General features: G+C 41.0%; 1 protein-coding gene across 1 annotated transcript in view; it reads left to right on the top strand.

Moving 5' to 3' along the window:
- LOC141128608 (protein phosphatase 1 regulatory subunit 12B-like) overlaps positions 1 to 19,159 on the top strand; it is a 103,066-nt gene that overhangs the window by 59,907 nt on the left and 24,000 nt on the right. Inside the window, exon 3 of the mRNA XM_073615996.1 lies at positions 7,576 to 7,592. Within this exon, the coding sequence (XP_073472097.1) occupies positions 7,576 to 7,592 (17 nt within the window). The remainder of the gene's footprint in view (positions 1 to 7,575; positions 7,593 to 19,159) is intronic.

Below are 19,159 nucleotides of genomic sequence, written 5' to 3'. Positions count from 1 at the left end.
TAAAGTTGGCAACCTATTCTGCTCCTTACATCTTCCTTTTTTTTTTTTTGTTATGCCGCTGTTATTTGCTTGAGTTGTCACCCATGATATGTTTTTGCTCAGTTTTACATTTTTTAAAATATGAAATAAAGTATTGTTTTCTCCACACTACTCGGTGATCGTGCAAATGATTAACACAAAACTTACTGTAGCCAGCAGTGACATGTGTTCCAACACCAATGGTAATAAAATTTCTTGAAAAAGTGTAGCGCAATCACAATATAATCAAAAGAAACTCACTACTGGCGTGCATTAATGTGCAAACCCAACTTCAATGCAACATGGCCTAATGGCATGTCATTTGTTGCACATGAATTCACATAATTTCAATTGTTCTTTCATGCCTTTTGCATTGGAATACTGAATAAAAAGATAATTTAACCCAAAGTGGCTATTCAGTCAAAAACTGTAGCTGCTGACTTTTTAATAATTAGACATTCACCTGTCCCAGGATCCAGCACTGTGGGCGAGGAGGTGGAAAAGCGGAACACTTTTTTGGGTGAATTTCTGCTTTAAATAAAGACTAGAGCGATACACTTTGACAAAGCAACTAATGAGCAATCCATTTTCATGACCCTGCGTGCTGTACTGGTGGCCAACACAGCTTATTTGGTGCTTTGAAATGTCGAAGCGTACACAGTCAAAATGCGTATGATAACCTGGACATAGTTTTGATTGCCAAATGACTTGCTATATTGTTCTAGATGTTGTTTGCAGTTTGTTTTTTCAGTCTGCCTTCTGTAGCAATTAATAATTGTGTCACAGATATGCAGAAAAATGACAGTTGAGATTGATATATAGTGAATAACATTTGTGTACATGGCTGCTTAATACAGATCACAGAACCAATTTCCTCCCTGCTTTGTAAATTGGTTTACACTTTTCACTTATATGTACTAAGTCACTTATTGCTAATTTAATTGTTAACAATGAATGTATAAACTTAATTGACTTTCTTTCATTTCACACTTTGATATTTGTGTATTATCTTCTTGTTCGTTTCTAATGCTGTATCCTGGATACATTGCTTTTCATCTGTTTTGTCCAGTATAATCACCACTCTAAGGGGGTCTGTTTTATAAACGTTGAGTGCAATCAAACAGGTTCTGCTTTTTATTTATATTTAGTGAATGTTGCAGAATGGATGCAAATTAAAGTGGTGCATCTCTCTAAAGCAACATTGACTATTTTTAATCGTGAATAAATGAAAGTATATATTTACTTGTGGTAAACTGGGTTTACACTAGCCGCAGCTCGCAGCAAGGGGTCCGGTGCGTCCCTGTTTTCTGTTTCAGCGGTGATTTGGGTCTGAATTTTTGCCCAAATTTGGACCTGAAACTGAGCCAAAAACACACAGGACCCTTTTCCAGTGCAGACTGCGGCCATTGAGAGCCGGTCAGTCTCCTGTCATGCGAATTGGATGCGGGGAAGTTCGCATAAGTATAAACCCAGCCTTAAACTGTGTAGTGTGGTTGTGCTGTTATTTTTTTATTTCTTCAGTTACTTCCTGGTTTCCAGGCCTTGGCAAATCATGTCCTACATCCAAGGTGGGGAGGGGGTTCTCAGCTATGCACACCCTACTGCCTGCATGCCTGAGTTAAGGGCAGATGGATCCCAGGAAGCAAATGCTACATGAATTTGGATTAGCGGCAAGGATGGGAAGTGTCATTTATAATGGGGTATTTTAATTATCCAGACATAGACTGGGTGGAAGGAACTGTGCATTCATCTAAGGCTCGCCAGTTCCTAAATGTCTTGCAGGACAATATAATGGGTCAGATGGTAAATGCATTACTAGACCTACTGATTACCAACAATACAGACCTGATCACGGATATGGAAATACGGAGCAATTTAGGAAACAAAAAGTTTTAACCCTATTGTGGGGTCTCCAGTATGTTATTTATAAATTGAAATCCTATCCCCTCTCAAGCGTCTCTTCTCCAGAGAGAATAAGTTCAGTGCTTGCAACCTTTCCTCATAACGAATATCCTTCAGACCCTTTATTGGCTTAGTTGCCCTTCTTTGTACTCGCTCAATTTCCAGTAAATCCTTCCTGAGGACTGGTGCCCAGAACTGGACAGCATACTCTAGGTGCGGCTGGACCAGAGTCTTGTAGAGCGGGAGAATTATTGTTTTATCTCTGGAGTTGATCCCTTTTTTAATGCATGCCAATATTCAGTTTGCTTTGTTAGCAGCAGCTTGGCATTGCATGCCATTGCTGAGCCTATTATCTACTCGGACCCCCAGGTCCTTTTCCATCCTAGATTCCCCAGAGGTTCCCCCCCCCCCACCAGTGTATAGATTGCATTCATATTTTTGCCACCCAAATGCATTATTTTACGTTTTTCTACATTAAACCTCATTTTTCATGTAGTTGCCCACTCCATTAATTTGTTTGCTTAGCTTAGTATCATCCGCAAATACAGAGATTGTACTTTTTACCTTATCCTCCAGGTCGTTTATGAACAAAATAAATAGGACCTTATTTTGTACAGTAAATGTTTATGGGGAACTGTGTCAAATGCTTTTGCAAAATCCAGATACACCACGTCTACGGGCCTTCCTTTATCTAGATATCTAGATGGCAGCTCACCTTTTCATAGGTGGTTAATAGATTGGTTTGGCAAGAACGATTTGTCATGAATCCATGCTGATTAATGCTAATGATATCATTCTCATTACTAAAATCTTGTATATAGTCCCTTATCATCCCCTCCAAGAGCTTGCATACTATTGATTTTAGGCTAACTGGTCACCTGGTACCATTCCAGTCAGTTGACTGTCAGTAAAAATTAGGGACAATGGTCTGGCAATTACTTGACTGAGTTCCCTAAGTACCCTCGGGTGCAAGCAATCTGGTCCCGGTAATTTATTAATGTTACGTTTCCCAAGTCTAATTTAAAACCTTTTTCAAGGTGTCGGGTGATGCAACGCGTAGGAGGAGTCAGTGACGTCAAGCATTAAGGCTGGTCAGCAGCATCGTTGCAAGCGGTGTGAGGACTCACCGCGCCCCAAGCGGCTGATTTGTTTTTTTCATCCAGGCAGTAACTTTCAAGGCTTATGTGAGTGTACCTAGTGAGGTGCTTTTATTTTGTAGCAATCGTTCATTGCGCAATGATGTCTCTTCTCTGTATCTTTATTTTATATATACGTGGTATTTGAGAAATACTCAGCGGGAAGCCACTCACAATATACGGCGACTGTAGGGAAATTTGTGAACAGATCTACTTTGGCGCACATATGGGACTTTGCTCAAGAGTATACATCAGTGCAATGCATACTTCCCACAATTGAGAACGGCTATCAACACACAACGCCAAGTGAAAATCCAAATATAAGAGGGAATAGTAAGAACATTGGACAACACATATAGCAATTACATTTACCCATAAATATAGGGGATAACCTGTGGTTGATTCATTCTGTGGAGCATATTATAATTTAGTGGCTATTCGTTTTTGCTGACCTGATCACGTTTATTTTTTTATTTGTTATATATTTTTTATATTTTATTTATTTTTATTTTCTCAACAAAAACAAATTGATTTATTTATTACTGTGCACTGGTTGTTAGATTGACTGGAAGGTTAATATTAGCGCAACACAATATTGAATGTATTTGTCACTTCATTTCGGTGTCTGAACACTTTTTAGTTTGCAGCTTTTATTATTTGGGCTTCTCCCAGTCACTAATTGGATTTTTTATAATCTTGTAAACAATCTAGTTTCACATTAATCCATATCAGCGCTTTTGTACATCGTGTATTTTGCACATTGCTTTCTGTGATGTGTCATAAGGATAAACACTGCAGTTTTGGTTACTGAAGCCCCCCCCCGATTCCCTTGTGAAGACTGAGGAGAAGAATAAATTCAATACCTTCGCCATCTCCCCATCCTTTGTAACCAGATGTCCTTCCTCATTCTTTATGGGGCCAATATGGTCTGTCCTCTCTTTTTTTATTGTTTACATACTTAAAGAATTTCTTGGGACTTTTTTTGCTCTTCTCCGCTATGTGTCTTTCAGTTCTATCTTAGTTGCCCTAATTGCACCCTTACATTTCTTGTTGCACTCTTTATAAAGTCTGAATGCTGATGATGATCCCTCAACCTTGTGTTTTTTAAAGGCCTTCTCCTTTGCTTTTATATGCATTTTTACATTGGAGTTAAACCATCTAGGACTTTTGTTTGCGCTTTTAAATTTATTACCCAATGGGATGCATTGGCTAATGCCCTTATTTAATATATTCTTAAAGCAAACCCATCTCTCCTCCGTGTTCTTTGTTCCTAAGATTTTATCCCAATTCATGCCTTCTAACAAGGTTCGTAGTTTAGAGAAGTTGGCTCTTTTGAAATTCAGTGTCTTTGTATTCCCCTTATGTTTCCTATTTGTGTGATTTATACTGAAGCCAATTGATCTGTGATCGCTTTTTCCTAAATTGCCCCATATTTCCACATCCGTGATCAGGTCTGTATTGTTGGTAATCAGTAGATCCAGTAACGCTTTATTTCTAGTTGGTGTGTTTACCATCTGAACCAGGAAATTGTCCTGCAAGACATTTAGGAACTGGCGAGCCTTAGACGAATGCATGGTTCCCTCCATCCTGTCTATGTCTGGATAATTAACATCCCCCATTATGATGACACTTCCCATCCTTGTTTATCCAACTTGTGATAGGAGATCTGTCTCTCCCTCCTCCCTCAGGTTAGGGGGCCTATAGCATACCCCAGTAATATTTTCTCCTTAGCTTCATCCCTTTGGAGCTCTACCCATAAGGATTCCACCTCCTCCCTAGCTCCCTTAGTGATGTCATCTCACACATTAATTAACTTGTACATTATTCTTGATAGGTATATCCCTCCCCCCTTTTTACCCTCTCTATCACTGCGATAAAGGGTATACCCTTGAATGGTTGCCAGCCAATCATGAGAGCTGTTGAACCAGGTCTCTGAAATTCCCACAAATCCAAATCCTCCTTTTGTACAACAGCATCTCTAGTTCACCCATCTTGTCCGCCAGGCTCCTGGCATTGGTGAACATGCCACGTAGTTTATACCCCACAATAGGGATAAAACAATTAGAAGAAAAGCAGTTTAACCTTAAACTGCATATAGGGTTCTTTACTGTAAGAGTGGTAAGGCTGTAGAATGTAAGTATGAATTATCTGTGCATTCTTGGGATGGCCACAGCCAGAAATGCTAGGGGTGTTTTTCAAAGTGATTTCTCAGCAAAATAATGCATGGAGACATGAATTAATGGGTGGGTTTGCTTTGAATATTAAACTGAATTAAAGTGATTGTAAGGGTAATTTCTTTTTTTTTTTTTTTTTTGTTCAATAAGTTTATTGAAAGGTATACTGCATATTACAATAAGAATGCAACTAGTAATAAAACAATATTCCTTTATGACATATATCAATTTAACACCTCTTTCCTTAAGGTAATTGCCAATCTTGTAAATATCTTGAGCACACTTGTGTTTTTTTTTTTTTTTAACAAACATATATTTATTTCCACTGTGCAGCTCTTTTTGCACAGAGTGGCCCCGAACCTGCTCTTCTGGGATCCCCCGGCGGCTCTCACGGCTCCTCCCCACATCTGATAACCCCCTCGGGAATTGCTTCCCCGAGGGGGTTACCTTGCGGGCGCGCTCCCGAGTCCAGCATTTGCGTCTATAGACACAGAATGCCAGACTCTGCCCCGCCCCCGAGTCATTGGGTTTGATTGACAGCAGCGGGTGCCAATGGCTGCGCTGCTATCAATCTATTCAATCTAGAGCCAGGAGCCCATGGAGAGAGAGACAGGGTGTCCCCGCGAAGAGAATGGAGGGGTTCGGGTAAGTAAAATGGGGGGGCTAGGGGGCTGTTGACTGCCAGGTGTTTTTTCACCCTAATGCATAGGATGCATTAAGGTGAAAAAACACGAACCTTTACAACCCCTTTAAGTACAAAAAACGTGAAAGAAGGGGGCGCTAGTTAGATCATCTACATTTAGAGAGCAGATATTGTGAACTAATGTGGCGTACCCCTTTAAGTAGCATTTTTGGTTTGTGGTGCTCAGATGCAGTGTAGTTCTACTTCAAGAAATACATAGAATCCTATATGTATTCGTGTTTTGAAAGTGGCAGAAGACCTGTTATTAGACATATAAATCAAAACACTAGAAATCCCAGTATCGACATAAAAAATAGTTTGTGAACCATTATGTAACACCCGTGTGCATCAAAGTGCAAATACACTGATATGCTGTTGAAGTTCTCAAAAGAAAGTTCATAAAAAGTTGAAACAAATCCTCCTCTTAAGTATTCAGATGAAGATAGAGTGCATCAAATCACCAATAGGGTCACCAAATCGTGACACCAACACCTTTAATTAAAGAGTGGACAGATGAGCGTGTGGCCAGAAAACCCTGGCTAAGGTATTCCTAGGACTCTCCAACAGGATCCCCTCAAAGGTTACGGATATGCACTGAATTTGTGATCTCTGTAGTATCCAGGTGCAGCCGCAATCAACATAAAAGAAGAAGCTCCACATAGTGTAAAATTTTACTTTATTGTAAAGATAGATTGCTATCTTTACAAGAAAAGTTAATAGTAAGGTTTTACACTATATAGAGCTTCTTTTATGTTGATTGCGGCCACACCTGGATACTACCGAAATGAGAATTTCAGTGCATATCCGTAACCTTTGAGGGGATCCTGTGGGAGAGTCCTAGGAATACCTTGGCCAGGGTTTTCTGGCCACTCTTTAATTAAAGGATCTGGTAAGCCGCATCTTGATTAAGGTGGTGGTGTCACGATTTGGAGACCCTATTGGTGATTTGATGCACTCTTTCATCATCTGAATACTTATGAGGAGGATTTGTTTCAACTTTTTATGAACTTTCTTTTGAGAACTTCAATAGCATATCAGTGTTTTTGAACTTGAATTTTGATGCACACAGGTGTTACATAATTGTTCACAAACTATTCATGTCGATACTGGGATTTATAATCACTTGATTATAGCGTGGCTCTTTTTTTTTTTTTTTTTTTTTTTTTTTTTTTTTTACTTGATTTATTGTTTATCTGTGAGAATCTCTCAGCACAGCCACTGCTTTTCATATTTCATTTTTTTTATGCATTAATTATATTTTTCACTGTTCACAGTTTTCTAAGTGCAGTTTTTTAGTTGGGATAAGAAGGGCCGTTATATCTCCAAAAGAAATGACTGAATTCCACAAAACACTGGGTTTTTGCCTTTAGTGGTACTTTTTTAGAAAAGCCAGATGCTGGAATAATACAGTTTTGGGCAAATAGTCAGTCATAAACAGTACTTTTTAAATGGGTTGAATTTTATTTATTGGCAAATGTTTTTGTGAAAATTGTGTTTTGGTTAATATATTGGATCTGTCTTGTGTGTATATATATATATATATATATATATATATATATACACCATTGCTGTAAAGTGAGTGGTAGTCCAGTAAGTAAAATGTAACTGTTGTGTTTTCAAATTATTCATCTTGCCAGTACTAAACTGTTTGTCTTTTTCACAGCATGAAAGAATAGCAAGGTAAGATCATTTTGATCTATGTTCATTACATCAGTTGAATCATGTCATTACTGTGTATGTAATATGACAGCAATTGTCAGTGTATAACTATACTAGAACTGGATTTTTGTACTTTCCTGTAAAATCCATTTCTTGGAGTACATTAAGGAACAAGAGCAGACTTAATCATGACCACCTGGGCTATGGGCCACCTACAGGTGAATGGATACTAAAAACAAAAACAGGAAATCCTCCCTATATAACCCCATCCCCCAGGGAGAGTATCAGTTTTGGAGCAAGCAGTGAACCCCTAAAAGAGAAGGACCTCTGTGTCCCGTAATGTACTCCAAGAAATTGGTTTTACAGGCAAGTACTAAAATCCAGTCTTCTTTTTCATACATCAAGGGACACAGAGCAGGCTTAATAATCATGACACACCTGGGATGTCCCAAAGCATTGCTCCCACAGGGAGGGAACACAGCCACTGCCTCCTGGCCAAAAGCTACACCACAGCCCCCAAAACACTGATTGAATGCAGCAGCTTCTGCAGCATTTACACCCACCTTATGAAAACTTGTAAATGTGTGCATAGATGACAAGGTAACAGTCTTTCATACCTCTTCCACTAAGGCCTGATGACGGATAGTCCAAGAAGCCCCTACACTCCTGGTGGCGTGAGCAGTCACACTAAATGTACCTTACCCTTACCTTTCTAGCCATAGGCATGAGTAATCAGCTGATTAATCCAATGCAAGTCAACTTAGTAGCCACCTGACCCTTCCAAGCCGGTAAAGTCAGCCAGCGACTGTAAAGAATGATGGCAGATTGGACCCTGAAGAAGGTCCGGGTGGTATACCAAGTGCTCCTTGGTTAAGCTAGAGTGACCAGAATTACCGACGTGTTCTCCACCTGGACTCTGCACAACAGATGTGGTAGAAGCTAAATTGGAGGAAGAGCGTATAACCGAGAACTGACCGCCAGGGTGGCCGTTGCAAATGCCTGCAGATCTTTGGTCCTGGAAACAAATCTCCTTAACTTTACATTGAATCAGGATGCCAGCACATTCACGTTTGGCATTCCCAACCACTGACAAAGTGCCTTGAAAACCTCTGGACCCCTGGAGCCAACCTCTGACGGTTGAGAAAATCCACTTGTATAAGCTTTTTGTAACCTTGTTCATGGTATTTCCTTTTTGATTGCCTTTAGAGTCCCAAAATTGAGGGTTTAGTGTCTGTGTATGAGCCTTTTCTACTGGACATGTCAAGTTTTTAAGACAAAATACTGCAGCGTCTAAAGTGGGTGTACCCCATCTCTTAGCAAACTTTTTTCCTCCATAGGATAAAGTTGCTCATATCTTTTGGGAGGAACAAACACCCTGTCAGGATGATCCCATTCTGGAAAAAATATCTCCCCTAAGTGGAGCTGTAACCGAAAAGATTGGGCACCTTGCGGTGACCACCTGGACACCAGCAGAAGAGATTTTTGAGCTGTAGACTCGAGGCAACTCTAAATCAAAATGCACCATATCTGCCAAGGTACCCACAAGGGTCCTCTGGGCCTGCGACAGTCTGGCCCAGAATTTCCTAAGGCTCCGATTTCTCAGAAGTGGAGTCCTCCACTTGACCCTCTAGGGGCCCTACTTTCTCCCCCTGTTCCTCTACCTCCAACCATTCTGACTCTAACACCAGAGGGGCATCGGGAGAAGGGGACCATTTGTTTCTTCCCCTGTATAAAGGAGGCAAACCTTTTTTATTTTCTAAACCTTTCAATGCTGATACCAAATCCTCCCATAGTCATGACATCCCTTTAGTAGCCACTATACCAGATAAACAGAGGCTCTGAACCTCCCGCAATATCTGGGTCCTCAGGGGAAACCACACCGGCAGGACTCCATCCAGTGCCCTCTAAACCTAACAACGGTGGCCGTACGACTCTCCCAGCCTTGCTCCCAAAAGAAAAGAAAGGGCGCACCAGCCATGTGCCTTATCCTTTGGATGTAAATTTATTAAACCAATAATAAAAAGAAACTACTCACAAATAGTTGTGGAAGATCTCACAGCGTAAAAAGTCTTTGATTAACAGCATGCAGTCTAGGATGAGCGGAGCCCTCCAGAGGTCAAAAATGAACTCACAGGGATCATTGCTAGCTGATGCGTTTCGAGGGGAACAGCCCCTCTTCCTCAGAGCTCAACAGACCAGTCTTGCTCCGTCCTCTGCTTTTTTCGGGAAGCCTCACATCAGCAGGGATGACTAGGAACAGACAAAATGAGGTATCACAGGGAGAAAACTGCATCCCAGCTGCCAGTATCCGTTCCCCACACAGGCAACTTCACCCACCGGCTGAAAACACACCCTGCACTATTGACATTTTAAGCCTGGCTTACCTGCCAGTTCCTGCCGCCAGTTCCCTCATTTAAGAAATCAGATGCAGCTCCTCCCTGCCCAGTCTGCCATGTGCATGCATTCCAGAGCACCTGCATGAGCAACCTCTGTCCAGTATTCCCTCGTGGCAATCTCTTGCATTTCCCTGAGGAGAGGAAACAGAGACTAGACTCCGGAGGCAAAGGAAATAACTGACAAGCTCCTGCCTGCAGCAGCTTCCAGCCCTTGTTGCACCAGCGCCCTCTAGTGTGGACAAAATATAATGACACAGCAAAGGAGTGAATCCCTGAAACCCAGGCTCTTACAAACTTTGCCATTCTCGCCGTAGAGTCCTAACCCATGAAATATCAGGACCCAATCTTCATCCATTACGGTGGGCAGAACCCTGCTGGAAAAACGCCTTGGTCAGTAACTACTGCACAGGGTTCTGAATACACAGGGTCCAGCGCCAAAAAGGTTGCATTACAAGCAAATCTCCACAAGTCCTATATATGCCGTAGCAGGGCCCGGGTACCAACCATTTTAGCCCATGGCTGCAGTAATGGATCCGGAACACCCATCCTTTGATTAGGACTGCAGCTGACGATTATTTTCATAATCAATTTGACTTATTTTGATAAAATTTTAGTTGGCATGTAAAGTTTTTAACAAAAAAGACACCTTAATTTTGAATATCTATATGAAGTGGTAAATATAACCAGCTACAGTGGATATAAAAAGTTTACACACCCCTGTTAAAATGTCAGGTTTCTATGATGTAAAAAAATGAGACAAAGCTGAAATTTTTTATAACTTTTTCCACCTTAATGTGACGTATAAACTGTAAAATTCAATTGAAAAACAAACCGAAATCTTTTAAGGGGGGTGGGGGGTGTAAAAAAAATAATGTGGTTGCATAAGTGTGCACACCCTCTTATAAATGGGGATGCAGCTGTGTTCAGAATCACATTAAAACTCATGTTAATTAGGAGTCAGTACAAACGTGTCATCAGTTAAAATGCCTCTGATTAACCCCAAATAAAGTTCAGCTGTTCTAGTAGGTCTTTCCTGACATTTACTTAGTCGTATCCTACAGCAAAAGCCATGGTCCACAGAGTGCTTCCAAAGCATCAGTGATATCTTAACAATGAGATCCCTGTCAGGAGAAGGGTACAAAAAAATTTCCAAGGCATTAGATATACCATAGAACATAGTAAAGACAGTCGTCATCAAGTGGAGAAAATATGGCACAACAGTGACATTACCAAGGAGCTACAGGAATATCTCGCAAGTACTGGCTGTGTGGTACATGTGACGACAATCTCCCATATTTGTGATGTAGCACCCTGGGGTTTAGTCAGGGAGCTCCTCACCAAATTCCTTGTCAGGAGTATCTACTGCAGTTAATTGATAGGGAGAAATCATTAGATCTCTAAGTTTGGCCTTGTTGCACTTTTCTCTTCTACCACTAGGTGGCCGGGAACTTGGTGGTACTAGATATGAGAAGGGCAACCCAAGGTCAGGTTATGGGTACAGTCAGGTCCATAATTGGGACATTGACACAATTCTAATCTTTTTGGCTCTATACACCACCACAATGGATTTGAAATGAAACAAACAAGATGTGCTTTAACTGCAGACTTTCAGCTTTAATTTTAGGGTATTTACATCCAAATCCGGTGAACGGTGTAGGAATTACAACAGTTTGTATATGTGCCTCCCACTTTTTAAGGGACCAAAAGTAATGGGACAATTGGCTGCTCAGCTGTTCCATGGCAAGGTGTGTGTTATTCCCTCATTATCCCATTGACAAGGAGCAGATAAAAGGTCCAGAGTTCATTTCAAGTGTGTTATTTGCATTTGGAATCTGTTGCTGCCAACTCTCAATATGAGATCCAAAGAGCCGTCACCAGTGAAACAAGCCATCCCAACCACGACACTACCTGCCTGGAGTTTGCATGTTCTCCCTGTGCCTGCGTGAGTTTCCTCCGGGTACTCCGGTTTCCTCCCACACTCCAAAGACATGCTGGTAGGTTAATTGGATCCTGTCTAAATTATCCCTAGTATGTATGAATGTTAGTTAGGGAACCTTAGATTGTAAGCTCCTTGAGGGTAGGGACTGATGTGAATGTACAATGTATATGTAAAGCACTACGTAAATTGACAGCGCTATATAAGTACAATAAATAAATAAATAAATCATTAGGCTGAAAAAACAAAACAAACCCATCACAGAGATAGCAAAAACATTAGATGTGGCCAAATCAACTGTTTGGAACATCCTTAAAAAGAAAGAACGCACCAGTGAGCTCAGCAACACCAAAAGACCCAGAAGACCACGGAAAAAAACTGTGGTGGATGACCGAAGCATTCTTTCCCTGGTGAAGAAAACACCCTTCACAACAGTTGGCCAGATCAAGAACGCTCTTCAGGAGGTAGGTGTATGTGTGTCAAAGTCAACCATCAAGAGAAAACTTCACCAGAGTGAATACAGAGGGTTCACCACAAGATGTAAACCATTGGACAGCCTCAAAAACAGGAAGGCCAGATTAGAGTTTGCCAAACAACATCTAAAAAAGCCTTCACAGTACTGGAACAACATCCTACGGACAGATTAGACCAAGATCAACTTGTACCAGAGTGATGGGAAGAGAAGAGTATGGAGAAGGAAAGGAACTGCTCATGATCCAAAGCATACCACCTCATCAGTGAAGCATGGTGGTGGCAGTGTCATGGCGTGAGCATGTATGGCTGCCAATGGAACTGGTTCTCTTGTATTTATTGATGATGTGACTGCTGACAAAAGCAACAGGATGAATTCTGAAGTGTTTCTGGCAATATTATCTGCTCATAATCAGCAAAATGCTTCAGAACTCATTGGACCGCGCTTCACAGTGCAGATGGACAATGACCCGAAGCATACTGCGAAAGCAACCAAAGAGTTTTTTTAAGAGAAAGAAGTGGAATGTTGTGCAATGGCCAAGTCAATCACCTGACCTGAATCCGATTGATCATGCATTTCACTTGCTGAAGACAAAACTGAAGGGGAAATGCCCCAAGAACAAAGGAACTGAAGACAGTTGCAGTAGAGGCCTGGCAGAGCATCACCAGGGATGAAACCCAGTGTCTGGTGATGTCTATGTGTTCCAGACTTCAGGCTGTAATTGACTGCAAAGGATTTGCAACAAAGTATTAAGTGAAAGTTTGATGGATGATTGTTAATCTGTCCCATTACTTTTGTTCCCTTAAAAAGTGGGAGGCACATATACACCGTTCACCTGATTTGGATGTAAATACCCTCAAATTAAAGCTGAAAGTCTGCAGTTAAAGCACATCTTGTTCGTTTCATTTCAACTCCATTGTGGTGGTGTATAGAGGCAAAAAGATTAGAATTGTGTCGATGTCCCAATATTTATGGTCCTGACTGTATATGGGGTATCTCAGCCAATGGGCAGGGGTTTTCTTGAATGCCTTGGCCTGCTGAGAGAACTTATATATTCGGGGGAGGTCAGGTGATCTATGTTCTGTGCCACCCAAACTGATGTCTGGGTGGACGTGTGTCGTACACCCCGGGCTGCTAGGCCAGAGATTGGGCCTATCCCGGAGGCATCTGGCTGCCAGGCTGTGTGAGGGCCTATCCAAAAGTAAGAGGGTAGCGCAGGGTTGGGACTGCAGCTTGCAGTCCAACCAAAAGTGATGGTTCTGCTGACCAGAAAACCGTCGAGGTCGGAGGTAGAAGGAAAGCTGTCGCCACTAAAAGACCAACCACCTTTACCAGGGACCACAGTGAGTAACTGAAGCAAATACCGGAACCACATTCTCACCGAACGGGTACAGTGGAGAATCAGGGAAACTTCAGGTGGTGATCAAGTCAGGAACCCAACCAGCGAAGGTGACACTTGCAGAGCAGCCTTGTGTGTCCAGCCAGGGCCCGAGCCGGTCAGCAGGGGTTTTTGTAAATGTAGTATGTAATTTTAATAAGTATGGGGATTTTTAATTTAAGTAAGTTAAGTGTTTTGACGAACTGTACGTGATGAATAAAAGGTTATTGTCTGAATCGATGTATAATGAATCGCAGTGCCTGCAGACACTTATGGCAATTCATTAAAAAAAAAAAAAAAAAGAAAAGTGAACTTTGTTCAATCAGTAATATACCACAATAATTTCCTGATCTATGGTTAATCTATGGGGAATTCTTACCAATGTATAAATATCTCCCAAATTTAATAAGTAAATCCATTTTATTAATATACGTAAGTATAATTTATACAACTTCATACAAAACCAGAATTTCTGGTGAGTAATATTTTCATACACATTACCAAAGACATCAACGCAACAATAAAACTATTTTCCCTAATATTTGACAAATAACCCTAGGGTAGCCCCAATCGACTATGTTAAAAAGGGTGTGGTTAACTGCGCCTTAAATTCAAAAACACAATATCTCTTGCCGCGCGGAAGACAATTTTCTGACTTTCTCTGGCCGGAAGAAAGGCCGAAATATGTCTTGAAGAGCCAACAGATAGATATTATCAATTTGAAAGAAGTCTTAATTTAACAGAGCTACCAGATTAGGTTGGACAATAAATTCCCTGGGAGCACAATAGCCAACTTAGTTGCAATACAGGTATATCTTAATTTCACCCACACACTGCTTCACATGACCAGACCAATAATTTGGGACAATTATTAAAAACTAAACTACCATTCACACAGTACTTGATAAGATTATAATATAAACAGTAAAATACGATTCCTATAATTTTGGGAAGAATAAGTTGATCAATATTTATATGGTCAGTATCTCACCACTGTTTAAAGTGGTTGTAAACCCTTATGCCCTGTACACAGGGTTGGATTTTCCGATGGAAAAAGTGCGATTGGATTGTGTTGTCGGAAATTCCGATCGTGTGTGGGCTCCATCGGACTTTTTCCTTCGGAATTTCCGACATACAAAGTTTGAGAGCAGGATATAAAATTTTCCGCCAACAAAATCCGATTGTTCAAATTCCGATTGTGTGTACACAAATTCGATGCACAAAGTGCCACGCATGCTCAGAATAAATTAAGAGAGAAAAGCTATTGACTACTGCCCCGTTTTAAAGTCCCGACGTACGTGTTTTATGTCACCGCGTTCAGAACGATCTGATTTTCCGACAACTTTGTGAGACCGCGTGTATGCAAGTTTGGCCCAAAATCCGATGGATTTTGTTGTCGGAATGTCCGATCAATGTCCGATCTTGTGTACAGGGCATTACAGTCCACTTTGTGCTACAGGTAAGCCTATAATAAGGCTTACCTGTAGCTACCCAGAATAACTCCTAAACCTGCACGATTTAGGAGATATCCCCTGTATTTGCATGTGCCGACGTCCTTGGCACATGCGCACTGACACAAACTGAAGCAATGGCACGTATGTGCCTGGTATGACTCCTTGGCTGAGTGTTTCATGAATTATGAACATTTTTATGTATCCCGGCCATGACAGGGTGAAGTTTGAAAATTTTCTGGAGCTTGAGGAGATGCCACCGCAAAAGCCTTGAGGAGCTCACGGGATTCAGAGTCCAGTAAGAAACTAGGAGTTCAAGGGGCTGAAGAACTACAAGTAGAAGTTGTAGTGAAACTGAGTGAACTGTTGAAAATTTGTTTTAGGAACTGTTAAGTACTGTTGCCGTGGGAGACAGCAATCCTGCACGTGCAGAAGTGGCGCCTTGCTGGGGCATTTCCTTGTACGGCTGTCCTCATGTTGAAGTCTCGGTCTGCTAATTGAAATTGCAACTACTTAAGGCTGTCCTGACCCAAACCCTCTTTCCCTTTTAAAATATAAAAAAGACTGTTAAAAGAAATAAAACCTCTTTTGCATCCAAGAAGTGTCTGGCACCCAATGACTTTCACCATCTTTGCACCCACTATACCTCACAACCCACTACATTTTGAAGGATGTCAGCTGTCTTTGATCTGGAAAGTTCTCATTAGACTGGACAAGGCCAGAGACCTTGCTACATTCATATGTCTGGGCTATGGGTAGATTGGCAAGACGGAAGCCTTTTTTTTTACAAAGAAAACCCAGCTAAATTTTGCAAATACACATCTGAACTTTTTGGCCACAATTCCAAAAGATATTTTTGGCGCAAAAACACTGCACATCACCAAAAGTACACCATACCCACAGTGAAGAATAGTGGTGGCAGCATGATGTTTTGAGGCTGTTTTTGTTCAGCTGGAACAGGGTCCTTAGTCAAGGTAGTGGGAATTATGAACAGTTCCAAATACCAGTCAATATTTGCACAAAACCTTTAGGCTTCTGCTAGAAAGCTGAACATGAAGAGGAACTTTATCTTTCAGCATGACAATGACCCAAAGCATACATCCAAATCAACTAAGAAATGTCTTCACCAGAAGAAGATTAAAGTTTTGGAATGGCCCAGCCAGAGCCCAGACTTGAATCCCATTGAAAATCTGTGGGGTGATCTGAAAAAGGGCTGTGCACAGGAGATGCCCTCGCAATCTGACAGATTTGGAGTGTTTTTGCAAAGATGAGTGGGCAAATATTGCCAAGTCAAGATGTGCCATGCTGACAGACTCGTACCCAAAAAGACTGAGTGCTGTAATAAAATCAAATGGTGCTTCAATAAATTATTAGTTTAAGGGTATGCACACTTCTGCAACCATATTTTATATATATTTTTTTTTACTTCCCTCCACCTAAAAGATTTCAGTTTGTTGTTCAATTGAGTTGTACAGTTTATAAGTCACATTAAAGGTGGAAAAAGATCTGCAATGATTTATCTTTGTCTCATTTTTTTTTTTTTTTACATCACAGAAACCTGACATTTTAACAGGGGTGTATAGACTTTTTATATCTGTATATGGTTATGGAATAAAATATCTAATCCACTCTGAAAATAACAGAAGAGAGATAAAGTATATTCTATTAGAGGTTGAATCTGGATACATATAAATCAGACTCAGAGATTTTTTTTTTCATTAACCACTTCAGCCCCAGAAGGATTTGCCCCCTTAATGACCAGGCCATTTTTTGCGATACGGCACTATGTCGCTTTAACTGACATTTGCGCCATTGTGCGATGCTGTACCCAAACAAAATTGACGTCTTTTTCCCAGAAATAAAGCTTTCTTTTGGTGGTATTTGATCACCTCTGCGGTTTTTATTTTTTGTGCTATAAACAAAAAACCCCGACAATTTTGAAAACTACGGTATTTATCGGCGTATAACACGCGCCGGCGTATAACACGCACCCCAAGTTTAGGAGGGAATTTTAAGGAAAAAAAACTTTTAGGTAGGAAGTTTAAGGAAAAACTTGCATTTAAATGCCCATCAATGCAGCCTTATCAGTGTTCATCTGCAGCCTTGTCCATTATTGCAGAATGATCAGTGTCACTGCAGCCTTGCCCAGTCTGATTGCAGCCTTTCTCAGTGTCATTTCAGCCTTGCAGCCTTGCTTGTTCTTAAAATTAGCGCCACCGAGATGCACAGAGCCGGATGTCCTGTGTATCTCGGATCCATTCGGCTCCGCTCGCAGTCCTGCCCCTTGGCCCGGCTCCTATGATGGACATAACAGAGGTCCAATGGCGGGACTGGGCGGGACTGCGAGCGGAGCCGAATACACAGTACACTCGGCTATGTTGTATCTCGGCGGCACTCGCTCCTCTCACCCTCAGTCAGCGTGGATCGGCGTATAACACGCACCCACGATTTTCCCCTGATTTTAAGGGGAAAAAAAGTGCGTGTTATACGCCGATAAATACAGTATTTTTTTTTTACTTTCTGCTATAATACATACCCCAAAAAAAATATAAAAAAACGAATTTATTCATCAGTTTAGGCTGATTATATATATTCTTCTACATATTTTTGGTAAAAAAAAAAAAAAAATCGAAATAGGTGTAAATTGATAGGTTTGCGCAAAAGTTATTGTGTCTACAAACTACGGGATAGATTTAGGGACTTTTATTTATTTATTTTTACTAGCAATGGCGGCGATCTGCGATTTTTAGCGGGGACTGCGACAAATCTGACCCCAAATGACACTTTTTGGGGACCGGTGACATTATTACATTGATCAGTGCTATAAAAATGCACTGATCAATATAAAAATGACACTGGCATGGAAGGGGTTAATGGGGCGATCAAGGGGGTTAAGTGTCTTCTAACTGTAGGGGGGATGGGCTCACTGTTCCTGATCACTGGGAACAGAATATCTCTGACATGTCATTAGGCAGAACAGGGAATCGCCTTGTTTACCTAGGCAGTTCCCCGTTCTGCATCTGAACACAGTGATTGCGGGCCGCCGGCGGACATCGAGTCCGTGGGACCCACGGGCACTCGCGCCCGCTATCCTCCTTTACACGGACCGATGTACAGGTACGTCGGTTTGTGCAGGAGAGCCAACCTGCCGCAGTAAATGTACGTGAGCTGGTTGGCAAGTGGTTAAATAAAAATGTTGACGGTCCAAAACACTGTTTTGCAGATTTTCAGACAGGACTGTAGTATAGTATTATGCATAATGGACTCTCTCGATGCAAGCTACCTGCGTTTGCTGTCACAAAGACCATTTAATAGTAGCTTTCTGTATTACCTGTCATGATGGGGTTAGAAAACAAAAATTAGCCCTTTTTTTATAGTACAAAAACATCAAATCACTACAATAAGGGGTTAATATATACGTAATAAATATTATATATATTTATATATATATATATATATATATATATATATATATATATATATATATATACATACACTATATATCTTATACAAAAAATATCCCCAGAAATAGGATATACAGGGTATTCAAACTTGGAGTCAGACATGAAGGGGGGGGGGGGATATGAATCTTTAAGTAGTACTAAGGCTGAGACTTTTTTGCATGGATAGAATGTAATGCTTTATATTACCTCCAGTCTATCAGCCACCACCCTCTCTGGGTTCAGGTGCTGATCTTCCCTGCACAGAGCCCTTTGTAGTGACTGTAAACATTGGATTTTCTTTTTTTTTTTTTTCCTTAAAACCAAATATGTCATACTCACCTGCTCTGTGCAGTGGTTTTGCAAAGAGCAGCCCCGATCCGGGTAATTATAAAGGAAGGCGCTGGTCACAGAAGGTTTTTTACCGTAATGCATAGAATGCATTACAGTAAAAAACCTTCTGCCTTTAGAGTCACTTTAAATCACGTCCTTTTCCTGCCCAGGACTACATGTTC

Source organism: Aquarana catesbeiana, linkage group LG02 (assembly GCF_042186555.1).
Source record: "Aquarana catesbeiana isolate 2022-GZ linkage group LG02, ASM4218655v1, whole genome shotgun sequence".
NCBI classification, from domain to species: Eukaryota; Metazoa; Chordata; class Amphibia; order Anura; family Ranidae; genus Aquarana; species Aquarana catesbeiana.
This window is presented reverse-complemented; position numbering and strand designations above follow the sequence as displayed.